General features: G+C 34.9%; 1 protein-coding gene across 1 annotated transcript; it reads right to left on the bottom strand.

Annotated features, from left to right (window-relative positions):
* Positions 1–3341: 3341 nt before the first annotated feature.
* Positions 3342–8172, bottom strand: LOC134201686 (uncharacterized). Its single transcript, XM_062676927.1, has 4 exons — positions 6927–8172; positions 5799–6595; positions 4571–4754; positions 3342–3406 (listed from the first exon to the last, which is right to left on the bottom strand). Exons 1-4 carry the CDS (start codon positions 8170–8172, stop codon positions 3342–3344), a joined length of 2292 nt encoding a protein of 763 aa, XP_062532911.1.
* Between the last annotated feature and the right edge of the window lie 3552 nt (positions 8173–11724).

Below are 11724 nucleotides of genomic sequence, written 5' to 3'. Positions count from 1 at the left end.
CATCATCAACAATGATGTAATAATTGAGAAGAAGAATAAAATCAGCCTAACATTTTTACACACTGCTAAATATAATTAAATTACCATAATCATGAGGCAACTAACAACTAATTTCTAATTTCTAAATGTAAATGTTTACAACTCTTAATACTACCTTTCTATAATAGGTTAGAAAAAAGTATTTCATATTTTATATACAGAGTCTAGATATTATTTTTAATTATATAATCAATATTTGGTTAGCCTTTTTGTAGTTATGACAATGCCAGTGCTGTAAAAAATTATAGACTAATCGATCAGAAAACTGCTACAAGTAGTTTTGATGTCTTAATGTTAAATAAACTAACATTACATAAAACTGAAAATCTGAGGACACAAGGACTGGGCTATACAGTGGATATATTAACACTTCTCAACAAAGCTCTCTCAATATCTGCTAAGTGGCTAAGCATGTATGAATTCTGGTGATATCATGATAAAAACCACACCCTGTCTATTTATAAATTTCAGCATTTTCTTTATTTCTTTATTGAGTCTCAACTTGATGGTTTTGCATGTTGGTAAAAGCAAATAAAGAACTCTTTCAATTCCACCATATACACAGCATTACCTTTTTTTTATTACTTAGATTATTACTCACGACCCACCTGGTGTTAAGTGGTTACCGGAGTTCATAGATGTCTACAATGCAAATGCCGTCACCTTTTTTTTTTCTGGCCTAGGGCCGAACCTCCTACGAGGCCCCCGCGCCTAAGGGGCGCGCGGGGTATGTGGGACTCAACGATCTGCAAGGTGTTGGAAGCATACCGCGGGCCCAAGGAATTTTAGAGCCTACCCACTAAACGGCTAACCTGCACTCTTACACCCGACGTCTGATCTCCTTTCGGGGTCAAAACCTGGTCAGAGTAGGGGGGTTCCCGCGGTCCCCTTTAAACCAAAACGCATCACTGTTTCACAACATAAATAGGCAGTGTGCGGACTCACAAGACGTCCTACTACTGTTAATTACACAAATTATATATATTTTTAACTATAATTTAAATATTGCGATTTAATCTAGGTTTCACTATCTTAATTGCCTTTTAATCTTTTATGAACTTTCTAGTCGTAGATAATCTACTTTTCATGTCCAGTGATCAATATCAGTTTCTTTACTTCAGTAGAGAACCACAAATGATTAGAAGATTTCTAGGGTTTCTTTCATATGGTATCATTAACAGCCTCTTTAAGTCTGTAATCTGACGAAGGGTGTTGCGGATAATAACATGTACTTTTAGGTTATTAAAATAATATTTTGTGTATTAATAAAATTTTATATCCCTAAGAGTAAATATATTTAAGTCTACTGTTTGACAAAGGCTTCTCCCAACCATGTCGCAACCCCAACCTGGACTCATGTGGTACCAAACATGGACTTTATCAAATTGGTCAAAACAGTTACTACTCAACCAAGCCAAGTTTGCACCTCGCTGGAATGTGGCGCTCCGCCCGCTTCCCCGCTCACCTTCCCGCGATCGCCCTGTCGCGTCAGTACGGTTAGTATCTTTGTCGCCACGGGTCATACGAGTTTTCGTCTCTCTATACGTTGAATTTTAAATTTTTTAACTGTTCTTGTTAGGTTTTTTGTTGAGGTTTAGTTATATTATTGGACTATTTTTTTTAAGTTTTCGTTGAACTGTTGTTACTGAACGCTTAACGTTCATTTTTTTTACTTCGAGAGGATTATTGTGGGCAACAAAATGAAAGGAAAGGTGATACACAGTGAAGGGGGAAACATAATCCTGAAAAAGAAACATAAAGGAAAATTATTACTGAGCAATTGGTGATACAAATTTAAAAAGTGCAAGAACGCCCAGGTGGTCTTAATACAAAAACCCGATATTGCTATATTCTAATGTACCTATGTATAATATATAGTTAAAAACAATAAATGCAAAGTAAAATCTAACAAACATTTGTTTACATTTTTAAGTCATAGCGAATCCTTTTTTTAGACCGTACCTAAGCGGCAATGTGACGTAATCGATGCGAGGTGCACTTAGCTTGGTCGAGCTGTATGTTGTTTCCCTTAACCCTACAACTATGCCGTAGCTACTACTCTTTAAAAAATTGCAACAATTTATCCTTAACCAGTCACATCGCTTAAAAATTGTCACACTGAAAATATTTTAATATTTTTTCTGCTACTCTTACTAACATTGCCAGCAGCAATGTTTTATTTCTTGTGTCACTTTTTTTTAATATTTGTTTTTAATGTATCAAATTCCTTCATTAGTTAAATTCATTTTATATGATAGAAAAATAGAAGGAAAACATTTTTGATGTTTCTAATTTAGAATATCATATCGCACCCTTAAAACATAAATGGCACTATACAAAAAATGCTATTTTTTAGTTAAGTATAGTGTCAAAATGCGTAAGACGAAACGCGCCTAATGCAAAGACCCCTGTAGCTCTAATGCGCTTAATTTTCGCTAAATGCCGCTAGTGTCACTTATGAATTTGTAACAACTTGTACGGTCGGTAATTAATAAGCCGGCACTATGCCAGATCGCGACAAGTAACCGGAGGAATCCCTTGTCGAGGTGAGTAAAAAACTGGCACATTGTGTTAAGTGTCACTTATTAAATAAATATACTTTCGAATATTTACAGTGAGTAAGTGCTTAAGTGGCAGTTTGAGTTTAACGTCAATTATTTAATAACTTTAATTAGGATTTTGTTTTCTGTCTTCTACAAGTCAAAGATAAACTGTTTGAATTTTACCATCTCTGAGCTTGCAAGACATAATACTGAATGTTTTTTCTGAGACGAATCGCAAGGTAACCGTGGAGCAAATGAAATAGCCAGCTGTGTCCTGAAATACTTGCGAAGAAATCTTCTTTAGCTGACGAAGACTTAGATTTGTTTTCTATTCAGATAACTGCTGCGGTCAGCAGAAAAATCAGTTCATCATCGGTATGTACATCTTGCATAGTTGTACATACCGATGATGTACAATTAACTTGAAAGTAACATCTATAACACACAAGTTTTTAATCGGTGGACACACACAGAACGAAGGAGATGCAGCTCATTCAACGATTGAGCAACAAATAAAAATAATACTAAAATCTGGACCCATTTATGTGCCTTCCCAGTACGTAACCGACATCAGAAGTGCAAAAAAACATGGCACACCATTCAAAGTAAACGAAATGGCTTATAACGATTTCATTGACATCAATCTGCCCGTTCCTAGACTGAACAAAAGTGTTGAAAGTGAACTTGTAAAGGTGATATAAAAGTCATCAAAGTGGTGAAAGTTGAAGATGATAAGGTAAAATTTTGTTACAAAGCATCCTACATTGATGATTTCAAAGAACTGAACTTGGAATCTAAAAGAGCCAGTGCAAGGAACCAGAGGACTGAAGAATTGCAACATCTATATAACCAAAAGTTAGATTTATCCGAAAGAAAGAAGAGTGACGTGAAAAGCCTTCTAGATGCTGATTTGATAGGTACCCAACTTTTACAATTCCTACTTTGACAGAGTTTTGAACTGGGTGGGTAGTGTCCACCACCCTTTAAAAATGTAGTTGGTTAAATCTATTTTACGGATTTTTGTGCGAAAATGTTTTAAGTTACTCTTACTTTATTAATATTTTTCTCGGTTCTAGAACTTGAAGCTTAAAGACCGAATTGCTAAAAGACTACAGGTTCTTACATAATTCAGTTTTAAATTCAGTTTTTACAAGATTTTATAGGATGTACCTACATGTTGATACAATATTTTTTATAATTACTTACGGTTTTTTGTGAAAAACAATATTTTTAAGTTAAGTACTGTAAGTTATATTAAATAATATTTTTGCTGACTCTTGTGATTAATCCTTTAATACGCTGATTTATACGTAACTTTTACAGTTCCTACTTTGAAAGACTTAGCCTTGGTACTTAATTTGAAATACCTCTATTAATTTGTATTGATTAGTTAGTAGTAAGAACAAGATTCTAATATAATGTTAATTATGATAAAATTACGAATTTTATTCAAACACAAATCCTAAGTTTCTGTTTTTTTGACAATACCTTTGTCTAGATTTAGACATTTGTATTATGATTATTTGCGGTAGTTTTGACCTAAAACTGTGAGCGTGTGTCAAATAAACAGTATTCTTTAATATTTCAGTAATTATATTGTTATATTTGTCTCTTATTTATCATAATAAAGAACTTAAGCACATGTGTTCGGTAACAAATCAGTTCATTGTGTGTCTGTCTTTATGCAACCCGCACTTAGCAATCCTTTTATTAAAAGGAGAACAAGTACCCTCACTAATACACTACATACCTTCTCCCCAAGTATATACTATCCATAATAATATGAAATATATTTCGATCCCATAAATACAGACACAAGTACAATTTAATCACAATTTAAAGTATTAGATTCTTAATCATAATTTTCATCTAATTACTACTATTACTATTAAATAATGTATAATATCTAAGGTTTTAATTAATGTAATTATAGTTAAATCTACTATAAGGTGACCTCTGATGTATGTGACTTTTGTGACGAATTTTACCACCAGAATATCCTGATTCTGGTTCGGGAGGAATTCCTAACATTTCTGCCCATTTATCCGGACTCGGTATCTCTATAATTTCCTGTTCCTCCAAACTACTAGAAATGTCTTCCATATCTTCTTGTTCCTCAACATTCACTGCCTCACAATCCAATTCCGATTCCTTCCCTCTTTCTGCAGTTTCCTGTCCAGAATCTGTTTCTTTTTTAAGTAATTGATCTATATGTCTATTCACCACTGTTCCATCACCAGTTTCTACTTGATAGTTTCCTGGCCCATTCCTGTAAACTACCGTTCCTGGTAACCAACGGGATCCATTTCCAAAGTTCCTGTACATCACTTTCTGCCCCACATCAGTGTGTCTAATTTTTTTGTTGCCATTTCTTTCAATCTGTTCATTTCTCTTACACGTTTGGAGATTGTCTGGGTGGAGTGTATCAAGCAAGGTGCGCAAACGCCTGTTCATCAGTAATTCACATGGACTTTTATTTGTTGTTGCACATGGAATTGTGCGAAGTCCTAATAATATATTGGGAAGTTTTATATCCCAAGAGATACCGTCCATCTTCCGTAACTTGTCCTTGACTGTTTGAACCATTCTTTCTGCCAGTCCGTTAGTAGATGGATGATGTGGCGCCGTTGTAATATGTCTAATTTTATTAGACTCTAGAAATTTTCTCGTTTCTTCAGATACAAAAGGTGTTCCATTGTCCGACACCAATACCTCACACAATCCGTGTGTCGCAAATATTGTTCGAAGGTGTTTAACAACGGTCGACGAAGTCATATTGTTAACAATGAATACTTCTGGCCATCGCGAATACGCGTCAACTATAATCAGGAATATTTTATTTTGGAATGGTCCCGCAAAATCTACATTAATACGAGACCAAGGTTTGGTAGGAGTTATCCATTCATAAGTTGTTCTAGGGGGCATATGTCGATTTTCCAAACAGCGATTACAGTTCTTTACCAACTTTTCAATATCCTTATTCATTTGTGGCCACCAGACGTAGCTACGAGCAATCGCTTTAGTTTGAACGATGCCACTATGTGTTTTATGCAAACAATCTAAAACTGGCTGCCGAAATGATGGTGGTATTATTACACGATTGCCTATTAGAATGCAGTCTTCATTCAAGGAAAATTCATTTCGGTGAAGCCAGTATGGACGTAGCGACTCATCATTTATCTTAGCTGGCCATCCGGAGAGTATATGATGCCGTACACGAGACAAAACTGAGTCACGTTTGGTAGCATTTGCTATTTGAGCAACATCTATTGGAAACTCGTCTGGTGTTTCGGCCAGTAGCAATATGTCCTGAAGCTGTTCTTCAGGTTGTTCTGATACAGGTTGTGGCCAACGACTCAACCCATCTGCATGTCCTATGCATTTTCCAGGTTTATAAATAATATCATAATTATGTGAAGTAAGTACTAATGCTATTCTTGTAAGACGTGGTGACAACATATTAGGAATGGGTTTTCTTGGATCAAATATACCTAACAAAGGTTTGTGATCCGTGACAATAGTAAATGACCGTCCCATAAGATAGTTCTGAAATTTATTTATTCCAAACATTATTGCAGTCGCTTCTTTATCTAGCTGCGAATAGCGCCGTTCGTGCATGTGAAGTGTCCTGGACCCCATAGCAACAGGTCGTTCCTGTCGGTCACTCATGACATGTGACAAAACTGCACCTACACCGTAATCTGAACTATCACAGGTAAGTATCAAAGGTTTTTCAAGATCGTAATGAGCTAAGGTTAACTCTGAAGACAACAAACGTTTTGCTACCTCGAAACTTCTCTGTTCCCGTTCTGACCACTGCCACTTATGTGCTTTGTCTAGCAATCTATGTAAAGGTTCAAGTACGGTGGCTTTGTGAGGAATAAATCTCTCATAAAAATTATAAAGGCCAAGAAAAGCTTGAAGCTCTTGTACGTTCTTAGGTTTGGGAGTTTTCAATATTGATTCTACTTTACTCGGTGCAGGGTGTATACCCTCAGCATCAATTATGAAACCTAAAAATTCTACTTGTTTCCTTGCCTTTATTGAGTCGTAATCCCGCTTTTTCAATGCGATCCAGGACTGCATCTAAGCGTTGTGTCATCTCCTGCGCTGTTCTACCACTAACGATGATGTCATCGATTAGCACTGCAACACCAGATATGCCAGCTAGTAATGCTGTCATTAAACGTTGGAATATACCCGGGGAAGTCTTGACGCCGAAAGTTAGCCGATGTACCGTGTAAAGACCTTTACATGTGTTTAAGGTTAGGAGACGTGCTGTGTCGTCTGTGACAACCACCTGAGTATAAGCACGATCAAGATCTAACGTTGAGAAAATATTACCTGCAGAGATAGTGGCAAACACTTCACTTGCGGTGGGCATTGGATACGTATCAGACTCTGTAGCCTGATTAACTGTACTACGATAATCTCCACAAAGGCGTACGTCTCCATTCTTTTTTACGATAGGAACAACTGGAGTAGCCCACTCAGAAAAAGTTACAGGGCGGAGTACTCCTTCAGCTTCCAGGCGATTGATTTCTTTTTCAACTCTTTCTTTGATAGCGTACGGTACAGGACGCGCTTTCATAAATCTTGGCACTGCACCTGGTTTCAGGTGAATATTTACAGGTTCCCCACGATAAGTACCGAGTCCGGCTCTGAAAACTTCATTATGTTTATTCAAAATTACCTCAGTCACATTAATTTCTTTAATAGTATTTACATTTACACATATTCCTAAAGCTTCAAAACAATTACGTCCTAACAAATTTGGACCCGAACCCTGAGCCACAATAACCTTAAGAGAACACTTAATGTCTTTATATTGTACTAGCACTGTGGCTTGACCGTCCACTCTGACTGCAGAATTATTCCAAGTACATAATTTATTCATCAAAGGTTCCAAAGGCATGTGAGAGTGTATTCGACGCCACGTATGTAAATTCACAAGAGAGTAGGCAGCACCCGAGTCCACTTCCATAATCACTGGTACACCATCTAGTAACACCTTTACTTCGTAAGCTGGTACGCGCCGACTATTTGTGTTCACGTTGTAAATACCATTTAATTGCGCTTGAAATTCATCATCTGTATAGTTAATTCTCTTTCTTTTGTTGTTTTTCTTAGATGTACATATCTTTTCAATATGCCCTTTTTTCTTACAATAATGACAAATTGAATTAATATAACGACACTCTCCACCGTGTCGGTCTCCGCAGCGATAGCACAGTCGAAAATTACGTTTGAAATTGACGACATTCACTTCCATAGGCTCGGCATGTGACGTCACTACCTCACCCTGTGTCATACCAAATGTGTCCGTGCTCGTGCTTTGAATCATGCGCACATCTTTTCCGGCGCTCTCCGATGATACCATAGCATGTAGAACATCTTCATAACGAAGTTGTTCTCTCTTCAACAACTCATACTGAAGCTTATGATCGCTCATGCCGCACACCAGTCTATCTCGAAGCATTCGTTCTAAATCAATAAAATTGCATCCCGAACTAATTTTGCGTAACGTAGCAATATAATCAGAAGCCAATTCGTTTTGTGCCTGATCTCGTTTGTAGAATTTGTATGACATAGAAATTTCATTTGGTTTCGGACTGTAATGTTTGGTTAGAATGTTTTCAATTTCAACAAAAGTTACATCACTAGATTTTGTTGGTGTAATTAACGCGAGAACAGTTTCGAACACTTCAGCACCACACACAGTAAAGAAATTAGCCTTTTTAACAGTATCACTTTCGATTCCATTTGCCTCAAAACAATATTTTAGTCTGTCAATATAACTGTCCCAATTATCCGATTTTACATTAAATTCTTAGAATTTGACTGATTTACGCTCCATATTAGTATTTTACGATCGTCGCCAATATTATGTTTTATTATTTAATAAAGAACTTAAGCACATGTGTTCGGTAACAAATCAGTTCATTGTGTGTCTGTCTTTATGCAACCCGCACTTAGCAATCCTTTTATTAAAAGGAGAACAAGTACCCTCACTAATACACTACAATTACAATGTAGGTAAAATAACAACTTAGAGGTCATTAAGCAAAAATTTTTGAATAACTATCAAACTATAACCGACACTATACAAAACTTTTTTTTTTTTTAAATGCTTCTCCATTGATAAATAATCAATAATTTTATGGTATGCCACTGGATTCTGAAACAGCGTTAGTTAAACTGTTATTTTAAGCCAATCACGAAGCTTTATTTACATTTTTTAAGTTCCATATCACCCATACAATACTTAAAAAAACTTAAAACGGCCATACTGTAAAATGAACATTTTCGTATAGTGTCATTTATATTTTAAGGGTGCGATATATTTGATGATATCAATAACAGCCAGATACTAATAATTTAACTAGAGATTTTACAATTTTTGTTAAATAAATTATAAAATATGAAAAAACTACATCCCAAACCTTAACTTACATGATTCATTTATTAATATATATACAAAATATCAATGTTTGTGTATGTATTTATATTTAATTAGAAATAAAAAAGGACATAATTTTTTTTTAAAACTACAATTTACATTGTATTTAGTGAGTCCACATTTTTAATTTTTATAGCATCCAGTGGATTTAAAAGTAAGGTCATTTAATATAGTCGAATAAAATAAATATTTCATATGTTTTAAAATATGTGTTTTTTTCTATGATTGGCAAAAAAAGTTTAAATCACGAAGAACTTTTTGAACTCCCAAAAATATATAAATGCAGTAGTAATACATGTTACACAGTAGATATACACGGACAGTAATAGCAACGTTTACACAATTATATGTCTAATAGCACCAAAATAATAAAACATGAGCACAATTAAAGAATAAGCCACCGATGATATGCGAGGCTTTAACGTAACAAAATAATGCCCTTTTAAATGAAAATGAACTTACATGTATTTGAGATGAAAGCCATGACTTGTGAATTTAGAGAGCAAAAACCACAGAACACTATTACTTCTAGCGAAGGCAAAAACCATAACTAGTTGGTAAAATTAAACCTTAAAAATACATTTTTAGTGACCCCACTACTTCTCGTATTTTTTTTTAAGGGATTTTATGACCTGGTAACTGAGACCTTTAAGTCATGTCTTATTTTATTTTATATTCATATTTTTATGAAAAATGATATTATGGAGTGAAATGCAATGAAGATGATTAATTTGAGACATTAATCAACTGGGATGAAATTAAATGAAATGAAATGGGATGAAATATAATCTCAGTAAAATGGTGGTCATTTACTAAGATTTTTCCAGTGGACTTTTTGGAGGATCCCGAGAAGATACGTCCAGCGGCTTTGTTTCATTTTCCCACATTTGTGCACTTTCACAGACATTAAACAGTTAATAAACCACCATTATTACACATTTAAACCCGAAGAAACACTAAATAGACAAAATAAAACAAATCACACTACTTCAGGTGAATGAAGTTAGCCCCTCAAAAAAATTTTTTTTTCCTATTTTATACTTATTTTCTATTAATTCGTTTGTTCATCATTTGTTCTTGATTGTTCACTGTTAATAATTGTTTGTTCTGCATTTATTTATTTAAAAAAAAAAAATTAAAAATATACCTACATGTTAGCCCCCTTAATGCAATTTTTAATATTTTTTCATCCTTAATGACTCGTAAATATTCATTTTCGATTGTTCTTATATAAAACACGTTTGTTCTCTTTCGAAATTACTCGTTTTTTGTTTAATTTACTATTTTTATTAGTTGAATAAATGTATGCAAAAATTGCAAAATATGTGTACTGCGCATGCGTCAACTATAATGCCTAAACTTTCTACGCGGCATTAATCGTGAAAAAAAAAAAAAAATATAAATCCTGAAGGAGCAATTAATTGGTATACAGTTTTATATTAAAAAAATTAAAAAATAAATAAATGAAATAATGTGCATTGGCGTAAAGTTAGACCAAATACATTTTTTCCATCCTCATAATTATCGTTATGAAGGCATAAAAAAGATAGGGAGTTCACATAGGTCATATAAACAAATAAGTAAATATGTTCATTATTTATCTTTCAAGAGATAATGTAGGTATACATTATAATAACTTTTTTACACAATCATATTCCTAACATTAGTAAAATAACATTTTAATTTTTTTTTATAGGTTATGTAGGTATTGAAAGTGTTGGAAAATTATTTCATGTTTTAGCTGGAAAACGACATGGAGAATTATATGCAATACAAGACAAGGCTCCATCAAATGAATTTGAATGAAACCAAACTGTTTACCATCCAAATTCGATTGTCGGGCAGATAGAAAACGAAAATTCACTCAAATTGAACCTCGGCCTGCATTTGTGAAACGGCAAAGACTCACTATTGTCAAGGAGATTGAAGAGACGACTAAAAATGAGATGTGTCATATTATTATACCTTTGCCATCTTGTAGTCAAGGTAGGGGTAGTTTTTTTTCTTCGGGTGACGTCGAGTGTGAACACAAGTGTCTTCGAAGTTTCTCGGTGTTTTAATTGATAATATTTGTTTAAATTGCTGTTGACTTGCGCTACTGATTCGTGTTGGTGTTGGTATATATCTGTTGTGCCGTGAGTGTAAATATATTGTGTTTGTTATATTATTAAAAGGTAAGAATCATGGATGACCCGCACGATCCCGGGGGAGGTTATAAAGGACCACGTGCGCCCCACTCACAAAACTTTTCTTCTCAGATGGATATTGATCCACCCAATTCCAGAAAACGACCACCACAGTCTGAGGAAAACATTCCCCCTAAAAAAACGATTACTAATCTTTCACAAACTTCGCCGTCGATTCAGTCTACGTACACACATCCCGATTTTGTTGAACGTAAGACCCGATACTGTGAAGATGACATTGCCCCTTTTTTAGTCCACGTTAGTAAGACGGTAGCAGATGTGTCTGCTGGTCCCACCTTGAAACCCATCAAATTCGGACACTTTCTATTCAGAAACAGCATAAAAAATGTAATACAGGATGGTGTGAAACGCATTGGCTGCAACAGGGTTTCAGTGGAATTTAAATCTGCTGCTGCGGCTAACGCTTTTCTAGAACACCCAGCACTTCAGCCGGCTAAATTTGAAGCGAACATCCCATCTTATAATGTTACACGAA

The sequence above is a fragment of the Bombyx mori genome, chromosome W (genome assembly GCF_030269925.1).
Source record: "Bombyx mori chromosome W, ASM3026992v2".
Lineage (NCBI taxonomy): Eukaryota > Metazoa > Arthropoda > Insecta > Lepidoptera > Bombycidae > Bombyx > Bombyx mori.
Note: the sequence above shows the minus strand (reverse complement) of the source record. Positions and strands in the feature narration are given on the sequence as shown.